Source organism: Mobula birostris, chromosome 14 (assembly GCF_030028105.1).
Source record: "Mobula birostris isolate sMobBir1 chromosome 14, sMobBir1.hap1, whole genome shotgun sequence".
In the NCBI taxonomy this organism is placed as follows: Eukaryota; Metazoa; Chordata; class Chondrichthyes; order Myliobatiformes; family Myliobatidae; genus Mobula; species Mobula birostris.
The window spans coordinates 53,905,681-53,925,096 of NC_092383.1; the positions used below are offsets into that span (position 1 = coordinate 53,905,681).

At 38.7% G+C, this 19,416-nt stretch overlaps 1 protein-coding gene across 2 annotated transcripts in view; it reads left to right on the forward strand.

Moving 5' to 3' along the window:
• The window catches only part of LOC140209906 (differentially expressed in FDCP 6 homolog), a 163,584-nt gene extending 144,856 nt beyond the window's left edge, over positions 1-18,728 (forward strand). The window contains exons 10-13 of one of the 2 annotated variants that reach the window (XM_072278565.1): positions 8,161-8,359; positions 14,712-14,802; positions 16,396-16,440; positions 17,333-18,728. In XM_072278565.1, coding sequence (XP_072134666.1) covers positions 8,161-8,359; positions 14,712-14,802; positions 16,396-16,440; positions 17,333-17,406 — 409 coding nt within the window. In that variant the 3' untranslated portion in view covers positions 17,407-18,728. The remainder of the gene's footprint in view (positions 1-8,160; positions 8,360-14,711; positions 14,803-16,395; positions 16,441-17,332) is intronic. The other variant, XM_072278566.1, reaches the window with a different exon arrangement.
• The last annotated feature ends 688 nt before the right edge of the window (positions 18,729-19,416 follow it).

The window sequence follows — 19,416 nt, forward strand, 5'->3', positions numbered from 1 at the left end:
GAGGCAACGCATCCCTGTCTAACTCCTCTTTGAATTTTAGTTCAACTGCTTATATTATCATCAATATTTACTGCCGTCGTTTGGTTCCAATATAAATTTTGAAGCAGTTGTTGGTCCCTTCCGTCAATGTTTAGTTTAGCGAGAATTTGAAATGATTTTTCATGTTGCACTTTGTTGAATGCTTTAGTGAAATCAGTAAATCATTTTGATATTCAATTGCCCTTTCTGAAAGCACTCGTATGAAAATTGCGTACCTAGTTCCTCTATCCTCAATAAACCTATATTGTAGTTTAGAAGTTTCTGGGCTTAACTTGTTTTTAATTCGACTCAGAACAATTCTCAACAAAATCCTTATTATGTGACTCATAAGACTGATTGTTCTATAATTTTCACAGTCAATAGTTCCATGAATTTTTCGCAGAGTTATAAATACTGATTTCAAGAGATTGTCAGGCAATACACCAGACTCGTATATGGCATTAAACAGTTCAAAAAGAATATCTATGCCCAGATCTTCTAGGGCTTGTTTCATTTCCACTGAAATTTCATCAGGTCCATGGGCTTTACCCTGTTTCATGCTTTCATTGCTGTAGTTATTTCTTCTTTGGTAATAGGTAAGCCAGAATTAGGGTGTTTATTATCTGGGGGTTCCCCTCTATCATCCTCAAACAGCTGCTTTATATACTGAATCCACCTCTCACATACCTTAACAACAGGAATTCTGCAGATGCTGGAATTTCAAGCAACACACATAAAAGTTGCTGGTGAACGCAGCAGGCCAGGCAGCTTCTCTAGGAAGAGGTGCAGTCAACATTTCAGGCCTAGACCCTTCGTCAGGACTAGTCTTTCTACATGGAGCGTTGTCATAGGAAGGCAGCATCCATGGTGAGGGAACATTGTCACTCAGGTCATTCCCTCTTCTCACTGCTGCCATCAGGATGAAGGTACAGGAGCCTCAGGACTCACACCACCACGTTCAGCAACAGTTCTTAACCCTATACCATCAGGCTCTTGAGCCAAAGGGGTTAACTTCACTCAGCTTCACTTGCCCCATCATTGAAATGTTCTCACAATCTATGGGCTTACTTTCAAGGGCTCTTCACCTCATGCCCTCAATATTCATTGCTTATTTATTTATTATTTGTTTCTTTTTGTATTTGCACAGTTTGTTGTCTTTTGCACACTAGTTGCACACCCAAGTTGGTGCGGTCTTTTACTGGTTCTATTATGGTTATTATTCTATTATGGATTTATTGAGTATGCCTGTATGAAATTGAATCTCGGAATTGTATATGGTGATAATTATGTACTTTGATAATAAATTCACTTTGACCTACTTCCCTGAGAATGCACTGAGAGATCACTTAGTTTGTGGAATCTTACAAGAAAGCATTCAAAAACATCTAACTGAAGCACAAATCACACTTGAAAGAGCAGTTGAAATTGCTGTATCAGTGGAAACAGCAGTAAGAGATGCAATTGAGTTGCGTCAGGAATGAAAGTGAGCATGAACAAAATTGCAAGATCTAAACAGAAACCTGCCTGGCCAAGCAAATTGTGTTAACCATTGTGGCAGGGGCTCACGTACACCAGACCAATGTAGATTAAAGGTGAAAATTGCAGAAAATGCAACAACATAGGACATATACAAAGAGCATGTTGTGCAGACAAAAATAAAAGGATTGCACAGAGATGAAGATTAAAAAGTCAGGGAGCAGATTCAAGAAGAGCTTTAACCCACGTGGTGTTGATGAAAAAACAGAAACATCTGATTTAAGATGGAGTTGGTGAAGGTCACCGAATACTTGCCAGAGGGAAAAAAATAAATACTTTATTAATGAAACTTTTTCTTGTAAACGATCACTGCAAACAATAGCCTGTAACTTACCTGCTGGAGTTGAGCTGTTGAACCGCCTGCACGATCTGGCATTTTTGTGGTGTAAACTGAAATCTGGAAGGTGCAGGACAGTTGCAGTGTGGCATGTCCGGGCTGAATCAAGGTGCGGGAGTCTGAGCTGGAGTCAATATATGGCCGCTGCTGGAGCAGCTTTGGGGGCAATTTGATGTGGCAGAACCAAGGTGGAGCGCCGGCCAAAAGTGAGGAAAGGTTGGGCCGAATTGGAATGGTCGTGTATGGGCTGAATTGAGGCAGTGGGGCTCGGCCCCGAGAGTATATCGAAGCGGCGAGACCTGGGTGTGAAAGCAAGGAATGACTCCAAGTTTGGATGATTTAAGTGCTGGACCAGATTGAGAAGTTTAGGGTGCTGGGGCTAGAGGCTCACTGCTCTATGGCTGCAGACTCCGCTATCAGCTGGCTTCCTGCCTGTGATTTACTTCCATGAAATTCAGTTCTGAATTTTATTTACTTACTTATATTGTTTGTATAATTTGTTTTGTTTTTTCTGCACATTGGGTGTTTGGTTTTTTTTAAATGGGTTTTTACTGGGTTTCATTCTGCTATAGCTGCCCGTAAGGAGACAAATCTTAAGGTTGTATAAAGTAGACATACCTTGATAACACTGGACAACAAAAAGATTTTGTTTCCTGAATACTTTTTGGTATATCGTATGAATTTTATGCTGCTGATCATGAAAATCACCATGAAACTTCCCTATCATACACTTTATTTTAAATCAACTGTATTTGTTCTTTCAATTCGTAATTCAAGGCAATTAAAATGTTGCCCACAATGTAAGCTGAAAAGTTTTCTATCTTGACCAGACGTGTCTGGGCCTGCAGAGGCAGGGCGGATGCTGCTTGGCAGGACAGGTTTTAGAAAGGATATAAATTTCCATGAAGGATTTCGATACTTGAGACAGATGTTTCCCAGAATAACTGGTTCCAAGATTAAGGAAGGTATTTTTTCATTAGTCCACAAATCAAACAGGTCATCAATGACAGGCAATTTGAAGAACTTCTAGTGGGACCAGAGAAAATCGCATGGATGGCATTCAAGGATGTTGTTGAAACTTTTCTTAGCAACTATAGAACACCAAACTACATGTAGCTTGTTGACAACATGCTTCATGCATACAAAACCAAGAGGTGCAACATGTCACCAAAGATTCGTTTTCTGCATTCCCATTTAGACTTCTTCTGTGCAAATCTTGGTGCTCTCAGTGAAAAGCATGGCGAAAGGTTTCACCAGGACATTGTGGTCTTGGGGAAACGGTGTCAGCGCAACTGGAATCCATCAATGCTGGCTGATTATTGTTGGACACTTAAGCCAGCAGATAAATATATATATAAATAAATATAATGGATAGGTTGTCTTATGAAAGGAAGTTGAGCAGGCTGGACTGGTGTCCACTAAAGTTTGGAACTGTTGAATAGCAATTTGATTGACCTTGGAAGTGAGGAAAGTAAGAGAAGATTTATTTGAGTGAATGTGGAGAGGATGTGTCCTTTTGTGGAAGAGCTTAAAAAATAGTAGCCACTGATTAAAAATAAGAAGACACTTTTTTTCCAAGGGTTGCTGTGCTCTGAAGATCTCTTCCTCACAGGGTGGTGGGAACAGAATATTTGTTGATAGTTTTCTAGTAAGCAAGGAGTAAAAGGTTATTTTGAGATTTATGATTATATTCAAATCAGCCATAACCTCATTGACTTAGCTGAAAGTCTCAAAGGGCCGAGCAGCCTACACTTAATCTGTAACTTTGCATGTACAAACGTTTGTATATACGTGATGGAAATATGATGGGATAGAACTGATACACAATTTATGATTGGTAATGACTAACATGTTAATTATAATCATGAATCTTGGAGAGAAAAGAAGAAATATTTTTTTAAAACCATGAGTACCATCAACTACTCAAACTTTTAAGTTTCCTTTGCCAAAGAATACTTCACTCACTCCTCTCCTAAGCTTTGGGTTTACAAAACACAAGCCTACTGCCATTTAATTACTACTTTGAGTTTTCTTTTGTTGAATATATACAACCACACTTCTGTTCTTGGCCTTCAGTTTTCTCAATTTAATATGTGTCTCACAGGAAAATCAGTATTTATCTGTTTGTTGCTAATATTGTCAACCATGGTGGAATCTTCTGGAAAATGCAAAGGTCCTGAGCATATAGTAATCACCAACGTATAGTTAGAAATATTGTCCTTGAAAATTTCTAACTCATTTATCCTTCTCCCAAGCATATGCTTCTATTAATGTAGTGAAGCTGGTTGGATTATTCGCACTGTCGATATTGTTTTACACGCAGTAGCAAGTCGTCAATATTACTGTATTGTTAAATAAACATTGCACCAGCAAACTGAACCTTGTAGTGTCTGATGTAAACCATGTAATTTATTATACACTTGGAGAGTGAGCTTTTATTTAATCTCACCAACGTTATCAGGCTTAAAATAAATGAGATTGTTGGCTCCATCTTTACTAATCCTATTATTCATCTTTGTTTAAATTCTGTATCTTGGGAAACATCAAATATGTCAATGATTCGATCCTATGATTGTGTCATTACCTATACCAGATTTCTTTATGGCTGGCTGCAGTCCACTTGGTTTAAAGTTGTCACTCCTGTTATGTGTAGTCTGTTTTGCTACCCCTGTAATCTCCTTGCATATTGTATAATACTCTTCTTCAATTATCCCCGGTTACTTTTTCTTCAGTTTGCGGTAAAATGTAAATATAAAAGGATTTTTTTTCCCCCAAAATGTCCAGTATTCCCAGTCTGGAAAGGTCAAAGGATCTCAATCCATCAGAGAAGTAACTTGTAGAAAAGAACATTAAAAGAGAAAGGGTAGCCCAATTTGTCTTCCGGAATGTATGGAGCTTGAAAATGAAGTTGGGCATTGGCCCATACTGGCCTAATGGTAGTCCTTGAAATTGTCAAATGCAGATGTTTTGGAGCATCTCCCACAAAACTGGAGTTATATTCTTGCCTTATTTAAATTATAATATTTTTATGAAATCCTGTGCAATAAGAAAATACATTTTCTTTTATTTGCTATTGTGATGGTATTGGGTTTGCTGACCACAAAGGATTTAAGCTCAAAGATCTTAAACCCTATTGGATATAAATAGTCACAAATATTCTCACTAAAGGGAGATAATACTCTTAACTACCCCTGATCTTCAAAAACTAGTTTACTTCCCTGTTTATTCTCTGTGGCAAGTTTTAGCTGCCAATAGCCACTATTTGAGCAGTGGGTTCTCCTTCCCTACCAAGGAGAAGATGCTTCCAGTTTACAAAGCCGCTTAAAATACAATTCATTTATTTATAGTGGTACATGTTTAATTCCACATATTTTTAAATACACATTTAAAACACAGAGCATTTCTATCTTAAACATTTATTTCACAATTACAAACTTTTTTTGAAAAAGCACAAAGCATTTCTTAAACTTGGGTGCAATCCTATAAGCTAAGAAGACATACCATGATTGTGGACGGGTAAGTTGCCTGTCACAGAAACCGAAGCTAGAGGACTGGATTCTATTCACCATGTTTTCCTATCATTCATCTTGACTTTTTTCAACACTCCTAATAAGCCTGAACTTATACCCTTTTCCTATTACTTGGGTGACTTCACACGCATATCATACTTCCGCAGATGTCCTTTCAACACAAACAGACTAAAACCATTTTGGAGACAGAGTTTTTCAACTCCCTACTATTAATGCTGTAAAGCTGTGACGCTAACTTCCTTGAGCACAGAAAACTTTCCAACTACAAATACATATAGTTATTGATAGGCCAAATAATATTCTCCATCTGTTCTGCAAGCTTCCTTGAACCCAGCAACTTAAGAGTCGCTTGTCTGTATGAAACAACCCATTAATACTACATCATGAGCAATATTAAAACAGTTGTTTTGAGCTGAACCTTACTTCTCCTGGACAAAACATCTACTATCCACAAAGCTTATTTGCAAAGCTGGTCTTTAGACAATACTTGTTTTATCCTCAAGGTGATTAATGGTAACTTCTCATTTATATGTCAAGAACTGAAAACTGACTTTGCTTTACAACCAGCTAACAGTTGTTATTTGGGTGCTTACTTATAGTACCTCTGTTTGTGATTTTACAAGTGGCTGATGCTGTGTTTAGAAAGCAAGATTATCAAACAACCAAGAGAAGGTGACCTTACTGGGTAAGAAGTGAATATCCATCACACCAGTTAAATGTTAAACGCAATTTGTAGCACAGAAGCAAACCATTCGCTCACCTCCTGCAGCTCAAGTCACTTCATCTCATTATCATGCATTCTTTCTCAAATACTTATGCAGTTTACTCTTGAGTGTGTTTATGATATTAACCTTAATTATTCCTTTTGGTATCAAGTTCTCGTGTCGTAGTACAGAAACATAACCTTTAGTTACTATTTGGAGAAAAACACAAAACACGATTCTAACAGTGTCTCACATCAGAGTTGCTGGTGAACGCAGCAGGCCAGGCAGCATCTCTAGGAAGAGGTACAGTCGACGTTTCAGGTCGAGAGGTCGACTGCACCTCTTCCTAGAGATGCTGCCTGGCCTGCTGCATTCACCAGCAACTTTGATGTGTGTTGCTTGAATTTCCAGCATCTGCAGAATTCCTGTTGTTTGCGTTTCTAACAGTGCCTTTATGATTAACATTTTAAGAGAAATGCGTATTATTGTTGATGTTTCAATAATCTGCTGAAACCAGTAAACTTTCTGTAACTTTTCTTACCCTTTCTTGAACAGAACAATCTGCTGTTTCTTTTGGGCTTTCATTGATGAATAATTGCTTAATTGAACAATGTATTTCAGCTTTTGATGTAACCATATTAAAGATTTTGAATTTCTCAAGTGAACTAAACCTCGATTCGTCCACATAATTTTTTTTTGCAGAGTTTAATAGGTTCATTTGATTGCAAGTTTTATGATGTTGATGAATGTCTAGTTAATTTATGTTATGGATTTAATGAGAATACAAAAACAGCATTAATCTAGTAAAGGAAGGGGAAGTGGAAGAAGGTATTGTTGATTCAAACATGCTTTTAAAATATTTTGTATAAAGTGACTCTATAAATCACAGTTAACTAGTTCTGGTGAGAGGGGAGCTGTGCACTGACATAAGTGATCACATAGAACACATTAAAACATTAAAATAATATAAAATTACATTTTCTACACTAAACCAAATGTGGTGATTTGCATTTCTGCACTGGATTGCTAATTACTCCCCTGAGACAGAGTTCAGGATCCTTCAGTGTTGTGGAACTAATTTTTAGTGCAGCTGTTTTGAAGCTTGGTTGTTTTCATGAACACAGCTGATTTATCAAGAAAGTGCTAACTGCAGGAATGAATAGACTTTAACCATATCAGTATGTGAGATGTATAAATCCATAAACAAAATTAAAGTACAACTTGAAAATTCATCATTCGGTAGTAGCTAATCCCTTAATAATAACTGGTCCAACTTTTGAGGCAAAGTGTAAATGCATTCAATGGTTTTTAAATTGCCGGTAAGTTGAGCCATTATGATTTATGTTTGTGAGCTGGATCTTTTGACCCAACACTACTGTTACTGCCAGAAATTATTCATGTTTTATTGCACTGACAGGCATTTTTACCCTACCATGAAGCTGCATTGTTCAGTCTTCTTTGGGCTACTCAGTTCTCATGCTGGGAAGTTTACCCACTCAGATTGCGCGTGGTTTAATCTGTGAGGTCATATTTATTTGAGCTTATTTTATTATTACATTACTTTCAGTATTTAAAATTGATTTTTAAATGCTTTAAATGCATTTTCAAAAAATATTATGTTTTGGACAGATCCAAAATATTATTGAATGCTTACACGAGTGAAAGATGTTCTCAGCCAGTAATGCTAACATCTTGTGTGGCTCCCCATCTCAAAACCTTTTTTGTGAGTTCAGTAGGCTGTCTCTGGGTTGAGATGGTACCCAAGTTTTCCTCTGTTTTACTCTGCATTACAAAAGATAGTACTTGGACCCATGCAGGAGCAAAGCATGGCTTGGGGGCAAATGGACAACAATGTTAGTTCACTGGAGTTTGTTCCCACTGCTTTGAAGTTGTCTTTCAAATCCAATTCACATATTGTGTGTTCAAATGACCAAACACAACTGCAGAGGAAATTTGCCAGATTTTATTGTACACATCCATTCAGCCAGAAAATTTGCTTCTGAACTGATGACATCAATGGTTTGTTTTGCATTAGATTGCTGTCTGAGGAGGAAGAGAAGATGAAAGAACTCATGCAGCTGAAGGAAGAGCAGGAAGAGCTAATAATAAAGACCCAGAGAGAAAAGCAAGAGTTAAAGCAAGAAATGGAAAATAAAACCAGGATTTTAGAGGAGGCTCAGAAACAACTGGAGGAAGTGCGGGTCAACAGGCAGCGAGCAGACCAGGATGTGGTGGTAGGTGTATTTCAGGACTCAAACAATAGTCACTGGTTCTGAGATTATCAAGGGGCTGGTGTCTCATTTGTTATTTAAGTCACACTGTGTGGCAAGATATTGTCACAAGTGAAAGCAACACTTTCTAATTGTTGGACAGTGTATGATAATAGTACAGAATATAAAAATACAGAGAAAGATAACCTATGATTTTCATTGTATGTTATGTTAACTGTTTAAAAATGTAATGAATGTTGAAATTATAACAGCTACATTCATAATTACAGAACAATTACAGGCCATTTGGCCTTTCTGTTGATTCTGGCTCCTTTATCAAACCTGCTATTTCTACTTCCCAAAACCATCATCTTTTTTTCTCCTTTCACTTAGTCATCCAATTCCTTTCGAAACATCTTAATTAAATCTGTCTGCATTCCTACACTGGCCATGCATCCACAAGCCTAACCACTTGCCACATAAAAGGGGTTTTCTTTGTGTCACAGAACATAGATCAGACAATAGTTGAGCAGAGTGCAGACCCTTTGGCTCACACTGTTGACCTGACCTATTCCAAGATCAATCTGAACTCTTCTCTCTCACAGTGCCCTCCATTTTTCTTTCATCCATTTACCTATCTAAGGATCTCATTTAATATGTCTCTAAAAGCATTCCTAATACTTCTACTACCAGCTCTGACAGTGTGTTCCACACACTTACCACTCTCTGTGGAAAGAGAAAAGCTTACATCTGACATTCTCCCCTTTACTTTCCTCCAATTACGTTAAGTCTATCCCCCTCGTTTTAGCCATTTCCACCCTCTGGCTGTCCACTCTATCTATGCCTGTTAAGTGCTTGCACATCTCGATCAAGTTACCTCTATCTTCCTTTGCTCCAAAGAGAAAAGCCCAAGCTCACTCAACCTATCCTAATCCAGGCAGCATCCTATAAATCTCCTCTGCACCCTCAGATCCTTCCTCTAAACAGGTGACCAGAACTGAACACAATACTCCAAATGGGGTGTAACCAGAGTTTATCGAGCTGCAGCATTACCTCTCGGCTCTTGAACTCAATCCCGCAACTAATGAAGCCCAACACGTCTCCAAAATGCTCAGACACCAAGAGACCTTTGTTGCCTGATCAGGTTCTTTGCCAGTCTCACATCCAGTATGGCTCTCCATATTTAGTCGTTCTGCCATTTTTTTGTCTTCTGGTTCTTGATCCTTGCATCAAAAGGTAGTAATTTCTCTTGATGTTCTTTGTTTTAAAAACCTCTTGCAGTTTCAAGGAGGACACCAGATTCTTCAGTCTGAGAATTGGACATAACACTCCAGTTGTGGCCATACCAGTCTTTGATTATGGTCCATTATTACTTCCTTGCTCTTGTGCTCTGTGATTCTATTGTTCAATCCCAGAATTCCATATGCTTTATTTGCTACTTTCTCAACCTGCCCTGAAAAATGTCAAGGATTTATATGGATATAATACCAGATCTCTCAGTTTATTCAAATTCAAGTTTATTGTCATTCAACCTATACATATCTGCTGCCAAACATTCCTCCAGACCAAGGTGCACGATATAGTACATGTAACTCACACACATAACACATGAAGTAATGTTACTACAAATAAACTAAAAGTAATAAAATGTATTCCAAAAAATTGACATTTAGCATAAGGTGCATTTATGACACAAGTTAACAGAAACTGTAATGTTACTTTGCTTCCTAAGTGATGAGACCTGGGTGGTGGCAAGATATTCAGTAATCTCACAGCCTGGAGGAAGAAGCTAACAGTCCTTGTCCTAGTGCCATGGTACCTCCTGCTTGATGGTTGGGAGTTAAAGAGATTGTGGGATGGATGGGAGGGATCCTTCACAATGCTAAGGGTGTACGCAGCACTCCTATGGGTGTAAGGGAGACCCCGATGATCCTCTCTGCAGTCCTCACAGTCCTTTGTATGGACTTGTGGTCAAACGCCTTGCAATTCCCGTACCAGACGATGATGCAGCTGGTCAGGACACTCTCGATGGTGCTCCTGTAAAAATTGATAACGATGACGTGTGGGTTGTGCTTCTCTCACCTCAGTCTCCTCGAGTGGAGGCAGTACTACTGTGCTTTCTTAACTAAAGAGGTGCTGTTGAGGGACCAGGTGAGATCGTCCTTTATGTACTGTTATGTACCCCGTAACTGGGTTGCCAAACCAGCAAAAATGGATCACTCAGTTGGAGTCTGGATTACTGGAACTAAGAAAGTTTTATTAAAGAAACAAGCAACACAGTACTCTAATCAAAAGGATAATGAATGCAGCAGTTCAGCAATGATAAACATACCTGTACACAGAATTAAGATAACAGGATCAATCAAGCTCTATCGTTGTCTAGGGGTAACTGACCAGTTTCAAAGTGACGCAAAGTTCAGTTCAATTTAGTTCAGTTCAGTTCGCAGTAATCGCTGCCGTGGGAGATGGACAGTGTGGGGGAAGGAGAGAGAGAGCAAAATGAATGAATATTCAAAACGACTTCCACACAGACCTTCGCAGTCAGCTTTCGGGCGAGTCCTTTGTGATGTCATCTGAGGTCACCGACCGCGACCCCTCCGTTTCCAGATACGATTGTTTCTCTGCGGTGAACCCAGCACCCAGGCAAGGGGGGACACACACCAGGTTCCCGCCGACCGTGCCTTTCCACCCTGTGCGTCTATGGCCCGGTACTTCCCACCGACTTGTGAGAGACGCACCGCTTCCAGGGTGTTGTTACCTCGGGTGTCGTGTGTGTGTCCTGCCTTAGCAAACCTGTCCCTTTTTATCCCCCTGCTGGGGTATCGCCTGTCCATCACTTCAAACAGTTCAGGGCTCAAAGGGGGAGCCGCTCTTGACAGCTCTCCTTCCTTCATTAACATCTCCAAATGCTGCTCCATTGTTTTCCTTATCTCTCTCTCTCCTGAAGACAGGTGGCAGACCAACTGCTGATTCCACTGGTGCCAGCACAGGACAGCTACATCGTAATCTATGTGTGTTCTTGTCACAGTACACTCCCAGAAACTTGGTACTCCTAACTCTCTCCATGCTTACGTGTAGTGAGGAGTTGTCAGACTGCGCCTTCCTAAAGTCTTGTCCATGTTGACACTCAAGTTGTGTTCACACCATCCCACAAGCCCTCTGGATGCCGTCTCCTCATCATTGTTGATCGGGCCAAACACTGTTGTGGCGTCAGTGAGCAGTTTGAGCTGGATCTGGTCGTACTGTCGTGCGTCAACAGCGTGAGCCGCCGTGGGCTGTGGACGCAGTCCTGGGGAGCACCAGTGCTCAGCGTGCTGGAACCAGAAATGTTGCTGCCAACATGGACTGACTGTGCCCTTTCTGTCATGAAGACCAAGTTCCAGTTACAGAGAGAGGCGTTGAGACAGTTTACCCACCAGCTTCTGAGAGACGATCATATTAAACACCAAACTGAAGTAGATTAACAGCATCCTACACCATTTTCCAGGTTGGAGGGCAGAGGCTATGGCATCATCAGTAGACCCATTTGACAGATGAGCAAACTGGAAAGGATCAAAAATTAACAGGAAGACGGGATTTAAAGCAGTCCATAACCAGACACTTAAAACACATCATTATTGTTGATGTCAGTGCCACTGGAAGATAGTTATTGAGGCAGTTTACTGACACCCTCTTGGGCAATGGGATGATAGTGGACTTCCTTGAAGCCTATGGGGACAGTAGACTGTTCTAGAGAGATGTTGAAGCTGTCTGTTATAATCTGTGTTAACTGAGCTGTATGGTCCATCAGCAGCTGACCATGTATGTTATCAGGGCCCGCAGCTTTACATGGGTTGACCCTGACTAGGGTCTTCTCACATCAGCTGCCATGAGACAGAGTGCCTGCTCCTCGGGGTTGGGGGGTGGGGGGTCTTCCTCACCAGCCAGCGTTCTGTGTATCAAACCGTGTGTGAAAAACATTCAACCTATCAGGAAGAGAGGCATCACTCATTGATGTGCAGTGTGAAAGTGCAGACTGTTATAGTCGGAATGCTCTGGCCGTGCACCTTCTGTCTCTGTGTCATGGAAGTAGCTGTAAATTTTTTGTAAGTAATTCTGTCTTGCCCTTTTTCATGGGGCAGAAAAGCACAGCTCTTGCTGACCTATGAGCTGGCTTATGCTGACTGTGGACCCAGCTCATTCAACACTTGCACCAACGTTTGAGTGAACAAATTCGCCCTCATGTCCTCTTAAGTATTTCAGCTTTCACCCTTAACCTATAAACAAACCATAAACTATTGATAACCCTCATAATTTTGTATATATCAATCAAATCTCCTCTCAATCTTCTATATTGTATAGAATAAAGTCCTAAATTATTCAATCTTTCCTTATAACTCAGGTCTTCCAGACCCAGCAACATCCTTCGAAATTTTCTCTGTACACTTTCAACCTTATATCTTTCCTGTAGGTAGGTGACCAAAACTGCACACAATACTCCAAATTAGGCCTCATCAACGTTTTATACAACTTCAATCTAAATCCCATCTCCTGTACTCAGTATTTTGATTTATGAAGGCCACAGTGCCAAAAGCTATCTTTACAACCCTATCTACCTGTGACACCACTTTCAACAAATTATGAACGTAGATTCCCAGATCCCTTTGTTTTGCCACACTCCTGAGTGCCCTACCTTTCACTGTGTAAGACCTACCCTGGTTGATCCTACTGAAGTACAGCACCTAGCACTTGTCTGCATTAAATTCCATCTGTTACCTTTCAACCCATTTTTCCAGCAGATGCAAATCTCTCTGCAAGCCATGATAGCCTTCCTCACTGTGCACTACAATACCAATCTAGATGTCATCCACAAGTGTACTGATCCAGCTAACCACATTATCATCCAGGTCATTGATATAGATGACAAACAACAAAGGACCCAGCATCAAACCCTATGGCACACCACTAGTCAGAGAGGCAACCATCTTCTATCGCTCTCTTGTTTCACCCACAAAGCCGATGTCTAATCCAATTTCCTACCTTATCTTGAATGCCGAGCAACAGAACCTTCTTGACCAACCTCCTGTGCCGGACCTTATCAAATGCCTTACTAACATCTGTGATATTTCCTCTGACTAGTAACACCACCCCTCCTCCTTTCACGTCTAAAACAACATGATGCCACTTTAAAGGAATTATTAATAGGTATTAGCAGGATCGTACCCCCTCTCCCCCAGGGAACTTCATTGTACACTTCCCTCCACTACTGTTCCTTGTCAGTTACCCAATCTTCTGTCTGCATTGTCACCATCCCTTTGCAGACCCTGGAATCAATCTTGATAACAAACTTTTATATGGTGCTTTATGAAATGTCTTGACGTCCAAAAGGAAAACGTCACCATCATTATCCAGAATGTCACTGAACAAGGAGACAAAAGGAAACAAGGGCTTCTGTGGAATTCTCTGCCACAGGAAACAGTTGAGGCCAGTTCATTGGCTATATTTAAGAGGGAGTTAGATATGGCCCTTGTGGCTAAAGGGATCGGGGGTATGGAGGGAAGGCTTGTACAGGGTTCTGAGTTGGATGTTCAGCCATGATCATACTGAGTGGCGGTGCAGGCTCGAAGGGCCGAATGGCCTAGTCCTGCACCTATTTTCTATGTTTCAATACTCTTGCGCTTAATGTGAATACAAATATCCTGTAGAAGAAGTATATCTTTTGTTTTAGAGAGAATTATTAATGAATAACATTTGAATTTAGATGCCAATTGAAACTTCAAAATGCTGTTCAAAGATAATTGTCTAGATTTTATGATTAGCACCAAATCATTAGCATATAAAGTGTACTTTAGACTAAATTTCAGTGTCTTAGGAAGTTGTTTCAAGGCTGGAGCAGTCAGGTATCCTCTTCTTTGATGTTGCTTAATGTTGGCATTAGCTTGGTATCCAGCAGCAGTGCTAGTTAAGCAACCACTCGCCTTGAAAAAATTCCCAAACTCAACAAACTAGGAAGTAAAAAGTGGAATTGTTGTTGCTGAACTCAAAATAACAACATTGCACTGAGATTTAAGTCTAAAGTGCACTGTAATGAAATGTGACAATGACAATTTCTGGGTCATTTTGTTCTGTTCTATAACTTCTGCTAGGCTGTACCTTGCATGGCCCAACTTTACACATCTCTCTGCATCAGAATACATTAATATCAATAGAGTGCTTTCCTTTTAATGAAATGTTGGTTGCTTCTGTTCAGGCAACAATGTAACAATAAATGCATCTCAGCAAATTAAGTCTTTTAATCTGACTATCTATTTGGGAATGTCATCAGTCAACTTTCTATTTAGTAGTTACTGAAATTGCTGTAGCATTTGATTTCTGGAAAATATCTCTCCTTTTATAGGCTGCACAGCGAAAATTACGCCAAGCAAGTTCACATGTTAAACACTGGAATGTCCAGATGAATAGACTAATGCATCCAATTGCACCAGGAGGTAAGGGGCAATATTGAAATGATTTGTGCTTTGGCAGGAAATATGTGGAATGGTAATCTGGAATATGACAATGATCCTGGGAATGAAAGGATTAATGTAAGAGGAGTGTTTGTGTACTTGCTGGAGTTTAGAACAGTGGGGGGGGGGGGGGGGGGGAGAGTCTCATTGAATGACTGAATATTGAAAGGCCTAGATAGAGTGGGTGTGAAGAGGATGTTTCCAATCCTCGGAGAGTCCAGCACCAGAAAGCACAGCCTCAGAATAGGATGTCCCTTAGAACAGAGATGAGGAACTTCTTTAGTCAGAGGGTAGTGAATCTGTGACATTCATTGGTACGGATGGTTGTGAAGGCCAAATCATTGGGTATATTTAAAGGGGGTGCTAAGTAAGGGCATCAGAGCTTATGAGGAGAAGGCTTGAGAATGAGGCTGAAAGCAAAAATAGATCAGCCATGATTGAATGTCAGAGAAGATTCGATAGGCCGAATGGCCTAATTCTGCCCCTATGTCTTGTTATAATTTTGAAAAAATATGTTGTTTAAAATTTTATGCCAAATTAGAAACAAAAATGTTGTAACTGAATGTTGTAATAGTTACTGTAATCAGCACTGCAGGATAGTACTCAAAATATGAACCTCTCTGTCTCTGCACAGGCCATGGTCACAAAGGTTGCTTCCGGGAGTCAGCAGTAACATCTGTGTTCAGCCAAGTGTTTTACTGACCCAGCCCCAAGTGATCTGGAATTCTAGGCCATTATCATTATATGTGTATCACAATTCTGTTTTTGTCACTGTAATGATCACCTAGTTTTTACATTAATCCATAATTTGTCCATATACAGTTTATGATTCCATTTTGTTTCATTTTAATTTATTTCATCAGGTTTCTTGTCCCCTCATTGCCATCCAATTCAACCTTAGTTTTCAAACATTCTAAAATATATGCATCATTATACAGTTGTAGCAGTGTTTGCTCCAATATACAACAGCTCCTAACTATTTATGCATCGACAAACAAGTTTAAATTTTAGTTTGAATTTTTGTTTTTGTTCCACGTGTGTTTATCAATTTTTGTTTGCTTTAAGGCAAGGTACTCCTCCTGATAATCTGAAAATTTAAGAAATGCTAGAAATATTGCGTAGGACAGACAACATCCATGGAGAGAGGAGTGAATATTGCACCTTTCAAAAGAAATTGCATGTCTGTATTCGTCTTTAGAACATCTACCTCATGTCTCACTGTCATTACCTTTCGACAATCTAGACTTAAACTGAACATAGTTTCCTCTATTGTCTTTGCTTGTCCAAACTCTGTTTTTATTCTAATTGGTTATTCTAATCTAGTTTCTTATCAGTCCATTTATATTAAAAATTCAAAAATGTGCATGAAAAACTTAGCATTAATACAAAGTAAAACTACAGTGTTATGTAGGAATAACAATATATACAATGTGGAATAAGTTATTAGCAATAAAAAAGTACAGGTAAAAGTTGTAGTCTTTAAAGTTTAGTTTGTGTAAAGCAGGATAATTGGCTTGGCATTTCCATACTTGATAGATATCATGGAGTAAGTTTTATTCCTCTGGTTAAATGTAGAAATAATGAACTGCAAAACAACCACTGAAAGTTTGAAGTCATACAGTAAGTATAATAAGTTACAAATAAGTATAATAAAATACAAAAATCTCTTGCATAACTCAGCACTTTTATCCATTCTATGAATGAATTTGGTCAAAAATGCACACGTACCGTTGTGTATGCAGAGTGATGTCAGTCATGGTACAGAGCTTGACTGATGCTCCATGCAAACTTTTCCCTTGTTAAGTAGCCAATGTTAGGCACAGCCTCAAATATTTAGTTAAGATCTGTTTCAGTGTTTAAGATCTACTCTGACATTAGTTTAAGATCCAAAATAATTTGCTGCTGCCAAGGAGTCAGACATTTGATTTTTCTCAAAGCTGTTACTTTAATTTTTCATTCTTAGTTCTTGTCCCATCTCCTCCTCGGTATCGTGCAGAGTTTTCTTTTCATAAACATCTCCAACAATCCTTCTATCATTTATGCAGGTCATCTGCGTTCCCATTACATGGTCTCAGGTTAACAATACCATCCCAAAGGCTATTCTGCCGTCTTGCACAGCCAGGAGGCAGTGAGGATATAACACCTTTTCAGGGAAGTTTTGAACACACCCTTGAACCATCCCACTCAACCTCACTGAGCCCTTTCCTCTACCACTAGAATGCAAAGCCACCAATAAACCAAGCCATCCATCTGTGTTAGGTACTGCTGTATGCTTCCTCTGACAGTAGAAAGACTCGATTTCAATCTGCTTCTTCAGAGTTTTTCTGGCCTATTATGGATGTTTATTGAGATTCTGCTTACTGGGGAGGTTAAACAAACTGGAGAAAGTCCCTATCATTGAATTTTCCAATGAGAAAATAGCCTGCAATGACAAATAGTCCTCGATTATTCCACGCATCCATGTGTTGATGTTTACATTATGCTTATATTATGTTTGTTTACATTGCTACAGAAAAACGCCCTCTCGCAGGATCTACGAGTGGATCATCTTTCCGAGGAACGGGAGGGCAGAGGCTAGAGGAGTAAAATCACCAGGAAGGCCTGAAGAAATAGGTTATGCAATGGCTGGAGGGTGAAGAAAGGCATTTCTATCAAATCATTGTCAACTGTCCTTTAAGCACAAACTCTAATAGAGTACATTCTTTAAGTGAACAGTTGAAATGAAATTCAGTGGAAATAAGAAACCTGTTTCAGGGATCACCATTGAGGACCCAGAGTATACTCCATATTCCACAAGGAAAACTGCGTTGAACTGGTCTGAATATCAGCTGTTTCGGTATAGTTTGATTTCCATATTTACGACATCATATAGTTCAGACTCATCCAACATAAGGCATGAAAGACCGACGACAAGAAGAAAGTCAGTTGTTATCTTGATCTTCTTCCATAGTAATAAATGATCTTCCAACATTCTCACATTCTCTGAAGCAATCAACAAAAGTTTGCATTCAATAGAAAGCACTGAATAATGTTTTCTTTCTCAGAAAGAACAAGGACTACAAAGTAAGATTGGACCATTATCATATTTGCATTGCTGCATACCACGTGATAGTTTAGGAATTTAAGTACAACATTGAATAACAAAAACATCTGTGTTTAATAATGAAAGTCTAGTTCTAAATGAATCTACTTTTTATGTCCAGAAAAGATTTAAATGTAACTTCAACATCAAAAGTTTGCTTTTAAAATCAGTCCATTTATAATCCAATGTATTCACATTTTTTTTCAATATGGAGACATTCCTTGTTAAATAACTTGTTTTTTCATTTTATGTTCCTTAACAACAAAGGAACCCTCAGACTTTGCACAATCTGATTTTTGGTCTGATAAGTGTAACACAGTACTTGCACAACTTACAAAGTATAAATTGATCAAGTAAGTTAATTTTAAATTAAATATTTCAGATCGATTGTAAACTGGTTTGAAACTCTGGGTTCATAGAATTGTACTGAATGATATTATAAACGTAAATGTGAAGAATGTACATAATCAGATGTTTCCTTGACAGCACTGTTCCCTGGAAGCTGTGGCCACGCAGTAACTGAAATACTGCTGCACACATCATCTTTGTTGCCACGCATCTGGAATCTTCTTCTATATAAAGTTTTATTTAAGTGCCGTGCAGTTTTCAGGCCACGTAATAATTTCCTACTCAGAGCAATGGTTGTTCTGCGCAGTTGTAAAAAAAAATTAGAGGGAATATTGCTTGATAGTGTGGTACAATTGTTCAATTTTGTACAGACAATGTAAGAATGCAGGGTATAAGTTCTTTCTGTAATTCATAAATAATTGGCAGCTTTATTCCTGCAATGTTCTTTAAAATAAATATGTTCTTTATTTTTGTGCTACAGTAAGAAAATATTTCATATCATCTCAGAACTGCTATTATTTTTTCTGCTTAAATTTATAAAATAAACATGCAGTTATTTTTGAATAAATACTTTCTAAAATGCTGCCTGTGCAGCATTTGAACAAAATAAAAGGGCAGGGTACAAAGTAGCCCAAATCTAGAAGTTATCTATTTTATAAAGATAGAATAGATTTGGATGCACTCAGAAATTTGTTAATATAAATGGTGTTTATAATTTGTTTAGTGCCTTACAAAATACAACTAAAGGGATTCCATAATTTAAAAATTGTTTTCCTAAAAGTGAGATTTTCTGATTTTACCTGTTTTGTGTCAAGTTCTAATTATTCAGCGAGCTGACAGTGAGAACTGTTGAAGTTATAATCAGAGTCTCAATTTTATATAGTAAGTGTTTCATATAAAGAACTCTATGATACAGTAACTTTATACTATTTTGATTTTAATGAATACTTCTGTGGAAAGTCACAGAATTGGAGAGAAGTAGATTGTTTGTAAATCCCAAAACATTGATAAATACTCTGTTAATTTTTACCTGCTTTATTATTTCACTTAAAATATTATTTTAATTGCAGTAAGTGAGAATTTTTACAGTTTTTAAATTTGTCTCCCAGGTATTGGTATAATTGTTGAGAGAGTAGGAAAAGAAAGGTACGTTGCATCCAGAGTTT